Raw genomic sequence first — 13,611 nt, 5'->3', positions numbered from 1 at the left:
GCCTTTTAAGTTCTGCAAGAAGAGAAAACATTGCTAGTATTTTTTTACAACCATTTGAAAAGATGCAATCCAGGATGATGGTCTCTCAAATTTGCCAAATAGATATTATAAAGCCCCTTGGCTAAAAGTGGCAGACATGTTTGGAGAAGATGAGGTGGGTTGTTCTATGCACCAGTAGTAACATCATTGCTGTTTCCATTTCTCCCTCACTCATGGCTATTGTACTATCCCAAACAAATAAATCCAAATACTTTTTTCCCTTCGTGTGTCTGTGATTTATCTGCAATAATGTCCAAGACGTATATTTTTCTGAAACACAAACCATGACAACATGACACAACACATACAAATATGACATGTATGCCCATTTAGATTTATTTTTGGACAAGATAATTTATATGCACTTTCTGTACAGTACAGATACAATACAAACAGGGACAAAAGTTGGAAATGGGCAAAATGGAAGCTATATAAAAGTAAAAAATGCATTTGAAATTTGCTGCCCAAATGAGCTATGTAATAAAAGCATGATCATATCACTCAGTGTAGAGGACTCATCTATGGGAAATTAATTCTTCATGTTGTAACTGTTGATTTATTGCAGTCTAACAGGCATTTTAGCTGTTTCACATACCATACACATTCTTTCTTTTTCATCACATACAGTTTCACTACTATCCACACACAACTTAGTATACATAAATGCCTCTGCTTTAAGCTCTTGTCCCATGAGTGTATAATACTGAGAATGAATGATCAAAAGCTATGATAATACTGTACCTTATCTGATAAGCTACCACTCCCTCAAAGCTAAATATTTAAAAAGTCCATTATATATGCATTGTATTTCACCTCTTGGCTATCTGGCAGCTTAGATATTATTGTAATAACGAGAGAAGGAAAGAATTCAAAACGTATTATTTCAGTAGAATTGCAAATTGCACTGTACTGGAGCATGCTCATGGAAATAAAAGAAAAGAAAAAAAGTCAAGGAAATAAGACAAAAGAGGACATAATCCCGCTGATATTTCAAAAAAATATAAAAATACAAGCAGAACTGTAATGCATATGCCCTCGAAGCAGTTTACAGGATGATTTGGTCAATGCTGCATGAAGCATATATGTTTAAAAAAAAATAGAAGGCACAGTTCCCACATTGAAAATCTGGGTATACTGTATCACAACTAGTAAATATATAATTCTATGTTACTTAAAAGAAAGAAGAAAACAAAACACCAACTGTCCAGGTCTAGCTATCTGCAGCAGTACCGAATCTATACATTGCCTTGAGTGCATATTACAGTGATGCACTAAAAACGTTGACCATCTTTACCCTCAAGCTTCACTTAAAAAAAAAAAAAAACTAATGTAGAGAGTGTCCCTTCACTGTTCATTAATGTAAATAATCCTCAAGTGTATTTTACAGTGTATAGTGTCAAAGAAAACAATAAATCCCATAGTAGAAGTGCAGATAAATAATAATGTGACAGCATCACTAGTACAACCTAATAGCCATACCTTATCCACAAGTGGTGGGATCTAAATAACTAATAAAATCTACTGTCACACTTGCACTTGAATGTTCAGAATGAGACATTCAGTGTTTACCTGCAGTATCATGGAAGCGTTTGCAGCTGGAGTTTCCTCAGCAAATAAACTAACTTCTTAGTAGTGTAACAAGTTCCTTGAAGAGATTGTTTCCCCCCATATCACACTTCTGGGCCCTCTTGTGATAACATCATACAACTCAAACAAGCCAATGTTGGCCATTTTACTCTTTCTCCTTATGAAATAAAGGGCCCACGAGTGGACATAAGGGGGCAGCAGTCCGCTAGTAGAAGATTGGTGCAGATCGGTCATCAGTGAAGGTGGGCCGGAGGTAGACCTCCAGGGAGCGGTCACTGCAGGGAGAGGAGGGGTGGGGCAAGGAACAGTGACAGTTAGGTTGAACACATAAAAAAGAAAAATCTCTAGATAAAGAGTCAACTAGATAACCATACCCAAAATGATCTGCCTTCCTTTTTTAATAATAATAAATTGAGCAAATGGTTGCAATATGTATTGTGAGTTTTAGCAAGCACATAATGAAAAAACTCTAGAAAAGTAAGAAAAACTTAATATAAGCAAACCAAAAAAAGCTTGAAATAGACATGCATGCAGGGTTAGTGTCTTCTCTGTATGATATTGTGTTAAAGACACATGAAAAAGTTATTCTTTTACAACCCGAGGCCTGCTGGACAGACAGAACCAAATGCTGCCGTATCCATGGAGGCCAAAGGACAGAAAAGACCAGCAGTGATTCCCAGCATCCTACTGCAGCCAGACAGCCAATGACAGCAGAGAAAACCAGGCAGTAAAAAAGAGAGAAAGAAAGTGATTGGTTGGCTGAAAGACGATGGAGGCTGGTGACTTACGGAGGTCCTGTTCGCTCAGAACCGGGACAATTCTGGACCCAAACTGGAAGGTAAAGAGAACCCTTGGGTTTGAATGGCTCATCTCTCAGATCATGCATGGGTCACATTTTGTAACGACACTGCTGGTTAGTCTGGTGCAAGATGAACATACTGTAGGTTGATAATAATAACTAACTGAAATGAGGGATGGAAAACAGAAATATACACTTCATGCACAACATGCTGTATAGTATGCGCCTTTTCAAATCCAAAACTGTGAAGAAACACATCTGCAGCTTGTCTTCATACACTAGTAATACTGTAAAAGTATCAACAGGCAGGTATTTCTGAAGTTGCATCTGCTTAAAATGTGTGCATCATCACTCGAATACCACGCAAACACAGGCCAAAAGTATGCTTGTACACAACCAAAAGCGAAATTAAGCAGGCAGGCAAAGTTCAGATACTCATACTACTAATACTGTACACAACACCACCACAGTCATTTTTTACAGTGACACAGAGAGCAGCACAGATGCTATGGGTGTCAGGGAAAGGGGTAAGGATGAAACTGCATGCTTAAGTCACCACTGCGGCTTGAAATGATTCACACTAGGGTGGCAGTTTTGGGGGGGAAAAAAAGGAATTAATTTAAACATTTAAGAAAAAGTGAAAATGTCATTGTCAGTGACAGAACAGATTTCTCGTCAGACCAGACTGTTTATTAATATATAGAGATATGTTTTATTTAGAATACCTTTGTAAAAAGTCACCATACATTCAAGGTCAATTTTCAGTATCACATTTTCTGGTATCCCTCCACAGCATGCATAAGATAAACACTTCAACTAATTAGTAGTTTCTCATTGTTTCTGGTATTTATTTATTTATTTTTTATTTTTTACAAGGACAATAAATTGTTTTAAAAGAAAAGACCAAAAACTACATAGCCACTCAGGGAATACAATCATAAATAACACTGAGAGCTGCAAAAGCCGTGGTTGTCATTTAAACTCAAACTAATTCACAGCTGATATTGAGGATAGAAAAGATCAAGGACCCCTCCAAACTCAATATAGCATCAGAAAAAAATACCAAATTTAAGGTTGCTGGAGTGAGACACTTTTATTTTAACTGACAATTCTGGCAGTAAGTCCAGCCAAGAATGGCAAAAAGGAGGATTCTGTGCGGCTGAGGGTTTCAGGTTGAATTGAAAATTTATATGAAACATGTTTTGCGATGATCACATTACAGTGCAATTTGGTGGACTGATGGAAAACAATTTTATATATATGTATAGATATATATATATACTGTATATTTTTGAAGCTCAATTTGTAATTTGCTTCAGTTGCACAAAATATGTGTTTAAGAAAAAAAAGGAAAAAAAAGAAGCAAAGTAAGGCATATGACACACACCCTCTGGACAGAAAATTAAGTCTAGCACTGACACAAAGGAAGCACAGCGCGACCTATGGGATCTCTCAGAACAGGAACATTGTAATCTGCTGCACAGCCTTACTTTGAACAAAGCTTTGAGCGAGTGTGTGTTGGGTGGGAGCTCGATAATACTGGGCCCACGTGTGCTTAAAAAGGCCATTCAGCCGGTGGCTTTAGTACAACGACACTGAAGTCTTTTGGCACTTGTACAGTACATGAACATGTCCTTTAGTTTGACAAAATGACACAACCATGTACATGCATGAAAGACAAGCAGTAGCAAAGGCAGTCTCTTGAGAGATCAGTCCATGATGGTGGACTGTGATCAGAGATAGAGTATTCAGAGTCCATATCGCTGCATGCCGAGCAGGAAGGCCCCGCTCTGGCTCTCGCGCTCAACGCAATCCTCCACCCACCAACCGCTACTGTCCACACCGACACCACCAGCGGCAGCACCCCAGGATGGATGGAAGGAGGAAAGGAGGGACCCGGGGAGGAAGAGAGGACAGAAAGGAGGGATGAAACTGGCCTCTTCCACTTGGAGAAGGGGTGTGTGTGGAGGCAGAGGAGGAGAGGTGGAGATAAGTGGACAGGAGGGAGGCTAAGAGGAGGGGAAAGATGGGGAGGAAGAGGCCCCTGTGCTATCCGGAGCTGTCTGTGTCTGTCTGTATGTCTGTTCTCACACAGTCGAAATCAATTTGCCATCAGGACTGTCACTGTGGAACAAAGAGAGAAGGAAGCTTGCCAGGTCGGACACACTCAGAGAGAAATGGTGAAAGACAAGACAGGCACAAGGAGGCAGCGGAGAGTTTAGGAGAAGTGTAGGTAGGTGGGGTCAAGAAATCTATTTTGCCCCACCTACAACTACAACTCCAAACACACCTGCCGTGATCAGGAAGATTGGACTCCCAATTCCCTCATCAACACTTCAAAAAAAAAATCCAGATATACTCATTGGACATTATTGCCCTTCCTTAAGAATAGAATTGAGCCAATGTTTGCCTCTGTCACTCACTGAACAATAGTTACTGTTGATGAGAAAATCATCAAGTCATCTCCTTAGCAGGAGGGATGTAGTGATTAGTTTTAGATTAGTCTGTTGGGGTGAATACACCCTGTAGGACAGTGTTGTCTCAAAATACTGATACAGAAATAAAAAAAATACATTCAGAGCAGACAGGAGTATGTACAACAGCTTGGCACTGGTGCCCAAAGCCCCAGGCTGACAAGCAGTGATGACTGAGATGAGGTCAGCATGATGTCTACTGTCACAACGTGTATTCCACCAGACAATACGAGTGCATATACACTCCATGTCCATTTTTTCTCGCTCACACACGGCATCTCTCACACAGATTCATACATATACAGATATATAAACACACGCAAACACAAGAATGCACTCCCTGATTGGACAGAAAACAGGGACAGCATAATGCCTAACCGTAACCTCAAACAACCCTAGTGAGTCAGCAAGGACTTGATAGGATTACAGTTGAAAGACACTGAGCCAAGAGCACTCTGACAATAAACTGAGACACTGAGCCCGTTGTACTGCATTCATTATTTTAAAGAGCTATTAAAAAAGTAAAGTAAGCAAGAACAAAGAGGAAAGGACAATGAAGACACAGTAAAAGTATATTCAAAGGAAAACTGCACATATCTGATGAGGGATTTTAACACTACCGCAAAATGAAATTAATTAGAATCCTCATTAAGCCTAAATCATTTATTTTACCAAAGGGCAGACCAACAGCTGGCTATTTTGTTAATTGTTTAATTATCCACTTCATTTATCAAGCAAAACAATGAATGAAAATATAAACATTTAATATATTTGTGTTTTTGTGTATTTGGACTGTTTGTCAGACAAAATAAGTCATCTAAAGACGGCTCAGTAGAATTGTGATTGGCATTTGTGAATATTTTCTGACATTTAAGGATTAATCAAAAAAACAACAATAATAATAACAGACAGCAGTCAAGAATAAAAACACTCCAACCCTACTCTACTCATACTACATCAATGTATTGATATTACTTTGATAATGCATGGAACTGTAGTAGGTTTGCTTCAGTGTGTTAATAAAATACAGGAATCGAGGTGTCCCAAATCCATACGACAAGTGTATAACAAGTGCATACAGCAGGCATTCAACTGTCATGTTTTACCCTTTCTTCAGGCACGATATCAAAGTACTGCCACATTTTCTACTGACATGAAATGATGCAATTGGACGTCAATCAAATTGGCACATGGAGATGTCACTTCAAACTGAATTTCACTAAGATAAAACTAAAAATAATAATTTCTTGAGATATCATGTGTTTCCTTCTTGTGATGTATCACCACCATCCACAATTTATTTCATTTTTTGCAACTATAGGTAACTAGTCCATGTTCTTTGTGCACCATTGATACAATGGTGTATATCATTAGCACACTTACAAATCAGGCATTTTTCAGTATGCATACTGACCTGCTAACAATTAGTTGAATGTAGCATTTAATTGGAACATAGCACACATTTAGCTGTAGCTTTGCTGTCTGTTGAATGTTCAGACATTTTAGTTCAGGTAAGGACTGACTCATGTCTTCTTCTTGAGGCTGTTTATACTTGGTTTTAAAATGCATTACATTACAATTAGACACATCACCTTTCACACCTGTGTCTATTAAGTGTCCAAGATTTTGTTACTGCCTACATAATTTTCTTTAGAAGGTCAAAGAGCCCCGTGCACAGTTATTATGTAATTCTTTTGCCAGACAAGCATCAGATTTGTTTTGCACAGGCTAACTAAGAAAACAAAAATGTTTCAAGAACTACTATACATGTGCAACTGTTGAGATTGGGAGGACTAAGTCTTAACGCACTGTCACTCAAACAACCATCACATTCTGTATTAATGATGTTTTTTCCTTGTTGGGGACACATTGGGATGCATTATAACGTTTACAGACCATGTCAGCAAGTGGTTTAAGTAATTGGATCACAATGCGGTCATTTACACTTGTATTGAGCGCCATCCACTTGTGACCCAATCACCCAAGAAGCATTTTAAAACCAAGTGTAAACCGGGTCCTTGTGATAGCACACACCTCTCATTACACTTTCTAAGTTTAATGATTCAGATGGCATCGGCAGTTATATCATTACTTAAAAAGCAGGGCAGAAAAGACACTTACCTTGTGGCAAAACGACCATCATAATCCTCAATAGCAGGCTGAAAAGATCAAAAATAACATTTTTCACTTTGTGTACATAAATACCTTGGATTGAAATATACTTAGAAACATACACTAGGTGGCAGCAGAAACTAAACAGAAGTCTACTTTTCAGTTACTGCAGGATTACTCATATCCAATTATGCAACATAAGACTAAACCAGATGGGAGCTACAAATTAACTGAGCAAGTGTAACAAGTGTAAAATTGTATTGTTCACGGATACTACACATGTCAAATTGTACCTACCTGTGTGCCAAAGCCTGCCATGCTGTAGGGGCGTGGGCGGGACTGTGCTAGGCTCTGTGCCAGCAGTCGGGCGGTCAGGCCGTAGTCAGGTGTGGGCAGTGATGCATCACTCTCCAACAAGTTCCCTGTGCTGCTACTTTTCCCATGATGCAGGCTATGAGGGGAAGAAAAAATGGCCTCAGATTTGCACTCATTTGGACATATTTAGCTGACATGCTGTATGATTGAAAACTGCAACATACTTCACTCTGAGCTTCTCATTGTCGCTCTCAGGCAGCACACGTGTATAGGAGAATGGGAACCAGCCACGCCTGGGAAAAATGAAGTCCTTGTTGAACTTAAACTTTACATTCACTGTACATAAATACTGGACAAATATTTCTCTAAAGTCACAGTATGGATTCTGGCAAAATAGAATAAATGAATATATATTACTTACATTTTGTTCTTCTCATTCTCCCCATAGTGCCAGCCGTCACGGGCTTCAGGCACTAGCAGGGTGATGACATCTCCCTCGGAGAAGCTGAGCAGGGTGCCGTTGTCACCTGCAGCGTGGGAAAAGATGGCTTGGACACGAGAGCGCCCATTCTTTTCCAGGCCTGCTGCCATGGAGCTGGACCTGGGTAGGGTCCGTGTTTCTCCTTAGGAGTTTTGTAGACAAGATATGGTCAGAGACATGATATTCAGAGTACCAAAGTCATAAATGCTCTAAATAACTGTAGTCTGCAGTGATAACTAACGCTAACATAAATGTCAATCAAATTTTACAATGACTCTTCAGTAAATGATCTGTAAGCATCCCTACTTCTGTCAAGTTAAGTGATAGTATAATTATCATAAACAAATGAGTCTATAAGATGAGATGATAAGTAAATGCCAATATGTCTCATAAATCTTGCTGAAGAGGAAGACACAACTTTTCTCTGCTCCATCTTCAAGATACTGACAAGCAATATCTCTCTGCCCGTTTGGTGCTGCAGTTCAATTCTTCTTTATCCGAGTTAATCTGGAGTTTGAATGTTTAATCTTTCTCCCCGCAATGCTACTGTTTCACCTTAAATTGGAGATATGTTTTGATTTCTTCTTACCCACGGGGTTCTTATTCTTGGCTGGGGCAGGCCTGCGGACTGGGAGAGTGTTGGAGTAGACATCGCTGACCTGTCTCTGAGGCTGAGCCTGGGACGGACCCTGCGCCTGGGTTTGAGGAGACGAAGGCCTGACTTGAGACACAGACATACTTCCTCCATCCGTCCAGTATTCCTCCCCGTGGACTCCTGTTGTCCCATTGACCATAGACATACCATCAGGGCCCATCAGTCTCTGGAATAAACCAGGCAGATAAATGGATTTGAGTAAACTTATGAGAACGTTGTACAATACTACAGCAGCAATTACTTCATGAAATATTCAGAATGAGCTGATGTGATGATAAATCATGATTTACATTTGCTGCATTCGTATTAATTCACACAAAAAAACTATAAGTAGATTTTGAACAAATGTCAATTAAGAGCTCATCTGAGTCTAGTCTGCTTGACATTAAGTCATTAGTTCTGGTTTATTTTGTTCATCTGAATGAAACCGTAATATACAAACTGTAAGACAAAGAAAAGACACAAAAGAGAAATATGAAGTCCCCCATTTCTTCAACTCACTGCCGGGTGTCCGAGGCCACTACCCATAAAGACAGCCAGCTCCGGAGGCACTGGAAGAGGCTGGGCTCCGGGGATGGGGTCTGAGATGACCAGGTTGGATTTGGAGGTATGCAGGGGGCTTGTGCCCCCAAGTGCAGCAGAGCCCATCTGCTGAGCAAGGAGCATTGCCCTCTCTGGCAACTTGTTGGGATCTGAACAGGCCTGTTGCCACACTGGGATCTTCTGGGTCAGAAGATCTTTACCCTGAAAGGAGGAGGGAAAGATTGGAAAAACAAAACAAAACAAAAAAATACAAAAATACACTATGTAGTATTATTGTAAGAGAAGTGAGCTTTTGATACAGCTGACAAAAAATTGTCTTTGGTATACCTTCAATAGCTCTATTATCTGAAAAAACAACAACATTTAGTTCTCAAAGGTTTTTCCTCACTGTATATCCTTGACCATTGCCCTTTGCACAACTATGATAATTTAATGCGTGGGTGAGGCAGTAGGACAGGATAACATATAACCAAGCTGCCCACTGCAGCAGCTCACAGCCTGTGGACATTGTTGTTCTTTCTACAAATACAGACATGAGAATTTGATGGACAGAAATGTTCACATTTGTATATGATTGTACAGTATATGTGTGCACACACACAAAACACACACAATTTTGCCCCTTTGCATACATACATTTTTAGCTTGCTCTATCTCTTAGTCCATTCGCAGTCTCACACACGCATGCACATACACACGCAAACAGACACTAGGGAGAGGGTTCTTCAGTTTGTTGAAGGTGAACTCTTCCCACGCACACCCCCATCCTGATTAATGACTAGACTCCATGTTGAAAAAAGGATCACACACACACACACACACACACACACACACACACACACACACACACACACACACACACTCACACACTCACACACACACACACCTCAGATCACATCTACAGGCTGACAGTTCACACCCACCAGTAATCCTGGGAGACAGACAGACCACGACAAGCATTTCCTATGAAAATAATACATTGGACTAAATAACGCTCCATTAACTTTGATGTTATGTTGTTCAACTGTTTTCGTAAACAATATGGATAAGATATAGTTTGTAATTTCTGTCCTGTTCAGCGCACTGAGATTTCTATCTATCTAGATTCAATATTTTGATACCTTTTCCTATTATGGCCCTTTTACGAACTGAGCAAGGGAGGCAGTTTGCTACACTAAAAGGTGGCCAGACACTCGAAGGTGCAATGACGGATTACAGCTTCAGGTATGCCTGTCAGCTGGGCATTGTCTACAGTCTTAATGAATTTTTAAAATGAAGAGGCCCCTATGAACGGTCAAAACTAATGACTAAGTGACTTTGAATTATGTATCTGCTAGTATGTTCTTTTCAGTGAACAATGGTCTAAAGCAGGTGACTTTCAAATAACTTGGCGATGACAGATGGGGAGTAGTTGGCTAGCAACACAAAACATACAAAAATAAAAAAAGGAAAAAAGTTCAGTCTTGTAAACTGACCTGTCCAGCTCTGCACCTTCATTTTGAACAAAATGGATGAAAAATATGTACAAAAAACAAGAATACTCAGGATAGGCTTAGTGCTACAGCAAATACGTCTGATCTATCCTGTGATGTTCATGTACAGTATGTCAATATCATTCTAAGATAGTATGAGATTTTCATTTTTATTCTCTTGGTGGTGAAGGGACCCTTGGACTTACCTTGCCATGGTAGGCGCTGCTGTTCTTGGCCACAGCACACTGGCGGTCCACTAGAAAGCAGTACCTGCGACGCTCCTCAGACAAGGCTGTTTTGTATCCCTCAGCAATGAAGGTGTCCAGCTCAGACTGCTTACTGCTGATGGTCTCCACAAACTTAAGGGGAACATACAAAAACACAGGTCCAGTAAACACAATATGTACAGATTTGCACTCAAGACAAGATGCATGGACTTGTGCAATGAATATTTGCTTTTGTTTTATATGTCCAGTTATTGCTTGTACAGAGACTCCTGCTGAGATAGTGAAAAAGACATTTTGGTTACTAGTGCATAATAGGCTGTTCATATCTTAGGAAAAATATGCCAAAGGACACTTTTCATATTTAGCAGATGTTGATGGACAGAAGTTCTGACCCCAAACTCAGAACTAATAGCATCCTGTTTCAAATTCACACCATTACACACATTCACACTTGAACACCACTCAATTACAGCACAACCTTGTACTGTCAACTGGAGCAATTAAGGGGTTAAGTGCACCTATGCGGTAATAATTGTGAAAGGAGGGAACCTTACTGCGTAACTTTCCCTGTCCAGATTTTCCCCTGTCCAGTGCCACCAAGGCAAGGCAATTTTGACTGAAGAACCTCAGTCAAATATCTCACAACGACCCACTAATCCATTTTACATGTTATGTTGGACAATAACAAATAACAGGTGTGTTAATGTGTGTATAAGAGTTAGTAACAGTGACAGAAAGAGAGCAAGATCCAGTGCTGTCAGTTTGACTTAGCATGAGCTCTCTAAAAATGGGAAATGTCAGTGGGAAATGTCTCACTGAGCTCGCAGATAACACACATATAATGTTCTGCACAGTGATGAGAAGCTACAGGGAGTCCTATGTTGAGGAGGAAATGACATTTACTGTAGGTGTGTATTATGAGCGAGTGTATTCACTGTATTTACAAACAGCAGAGTTTGAATGTTGGCAGATGATTGATGCTTGCTGAAAGTTTGAGAGACTCTCTTAAAGTAGGCCATCTGAACTGAGATCAGTTTCATAGCTTTGATACTGTAACATCTGCTGAAATTTACTGAGCCAGAAGAGCGTGTTATATGTACTTGCAGTCATTTGATCAAGACTGAACTTCTTTTCTATGGTGTATTTGGCTGGTTTGGATTCCATTATGGGGTATTCCTCTCATTTACAACAAATCAGATGAAGCAAAATGAGCATGCAATGAGGTATACTAACAATTCTGGCTTGTTTGTCTCAGTTTTAGAGGCAGAAAAGAAACATAATCCATAATAGATAGTTACTGTGGTGCCACCACACCGTTCAGATGAATTTCATTTAGTAACCACCAGAGCACACTACTTCCTCACTGCCATCAGCCACGAGGTTACTTCACTGGAGTGTCGAATGTGGGGGAATATTTTAAGTGGCAAACAATACTGAACGTAAAGAATTTGAGGAGAGGCCTTCTGCATTAGTTTACCAGCCAAGCATGAGAAGAAATCCTTAATTAATCCCTTAATTATTATACAGATCCAGTGAGCCAAGTTGTCAAAACAAGCAAGAGAAGGATACAATTTGTTGATACCTTCATACCTTCTGGCATTTTACCAGAGTATACATTACATGATGGCATTTGTACCATATAATTTATTATTATATTGTGTATGATTATATTGTATTTTAATAACTGTACAGCACTTTGGCTCAACTGAGGTTGTTTTTAAATGTGCTTTATAAATAAACTTGACTTGACTTGTACTGTGTGTCTAATAGCAGTTAGCCTACCTAAATAAGTATTGCTCGGTTTAAATACTATACTAATAAACTGTTTTTGTAGTTGGAAGAAGTCATCTCAAGACAGTTATATGTGGCAAATAGGAGCAGAGGCATTTTGTCATTTTTACTAGTCCTGTAATGTTATCCCCACCAGTCACAGTCACCATCTTTGTCAGCTCAGCTGCCTGTTCCACCAGTAGAGACTGACCTCTACTGTTCCATGCTATGCACTACAATATATCACCTCAATACAGCACCTCTGTATGAGTTAAATAGAAACCGCAATGTCTGTATCTTTGACGGTATCATTCCTTTGGGATTTCAAAATACCCTGGTACACCGTAATACCTTGACACCACCCAAGCCTAGATGTAAAATCTACTTTTCCCCAGAGGGCTGCCTGCCCTTATTCTGTTCTTTCTGTACACCTCAAATTCAAATCAAGTGCTTTGAAACTGGTTCAGTTAGTTGTAGTTCTTCCTAGGCACAGAGTTCAGTTAAAGACCCAAGCATTGCCTAAACGACGTGGGTTGGGAAAGGAGGAGCAAAGTCATGCTACTGTAGATATGTCACCGGAGCTGTCTAGTTGAAATCTTTTTTTTCCCTCCCCTTGTCATTTTCTCTCCTGTGTAAAAGTTAAAGATAGTGATTTTGTTTAGGTATGAGTCACACTCCATACTGCAGAGAAAGAATAAAGAAAGGAGGGAGAAATATGCCATGGTGAGCAAATGTCTAACTAAAACACACACACACACACACACACACACACACTTCAGCAATAATCTGAATGGATCTTCTGTTATCAAGGAAGCCACATAACAACCATTTAAAAGATCACAGCCAACTTGGCTACTCCTTCTCTCTCTCTCTCTCTAAGTCTCTCTGGTGGAGTGACCCTTTTGTTTTTTTGCAGCCTCTGACTCACAGTCTGCTGGCCGCTCTAGCACTTCTAAGCAGAGCTAATAGGAGCAGCTCAACCAGTGTGCCCTCTCCTCTTGTCAAATCCACATGGCCCAATTCTCCAACCATTCAAGAAGGTGAGGAAAGGAACCCAAGACAATGAGTGCAGTGGGAAAAGCCAAGGCAGACACCAGTCACTGTTTTAACCAAGTGACCTCAGGTTAAATCATAGCT

At 39.9% G+C, this 13,611-nt stretch overlaps 1 protein-coding gene across 4 annotated transcripts in view; it reads right to left on the bottom strand.

Annotated features, from left to right (window-relative positions):
• Positions 1 to 352: 352 nt before the first annotated feature.
• The window catches only part of LOC128378479 (brain-specific angiogenesis inhibitor 1-associated protein 2-like), a 50,321-nt gene continuing 37,062 nt past the window's right edge, over positions 353 to 13,611 (bottom strand). For 2 of the 4 annotated variants that reach the window (XM_053338016.1, XM_053338020.1), the window contains 8 exons: positions 10,684 to 10,836; positions 8,964 to 9,206; positions 8,397 to 8,628; positions 7,748 to 7,949; positions 7,551 to 7,619; positions 7,309 to 7,462; positions 7,021 to 7,058; positions 2,469 to 4,258 (listed from right to left, as the gene is read on the bottom strand). In XM_053338016.1, coding sequence (XP_053193991.1) covers positions 4,174 to 4,258; positions 7,021 to 7,058; positions 7,309 to 7,462; positions 7,551 to 7,619; positions 7,748 to 7,949; positions 8,397 to 8,628; positions 8,964 to 9,206; positions 10,684 to 10,836 — 1,176 coding nt within the window. In that variant the 3' untranslated portion in view covers positions 2,469 to 4,173. The other 2 variants (XM_053338019.1, XM_053338018.1) reach the window with 2 other exon arrangements.

Source organism: Scomber japonicus, chromosome 18, assembly GCF_027409825.1.
Source record: "Scomber japonicus isolate fScoJap1 chromosome 18, fScoJap1.pri, whole genome shotgun sequence".
In the NCBI taxonomy this organism is placed as follows: domain Eukaryota; kingdom Metazoa; phylum Chordata; class Actinopteri; order Scombriformes; family Scombridae; genus Scomber; species Scomber japonicus.
This window is presented reverse-complemented; position numbering and strand designations above follow the sequence as displayed.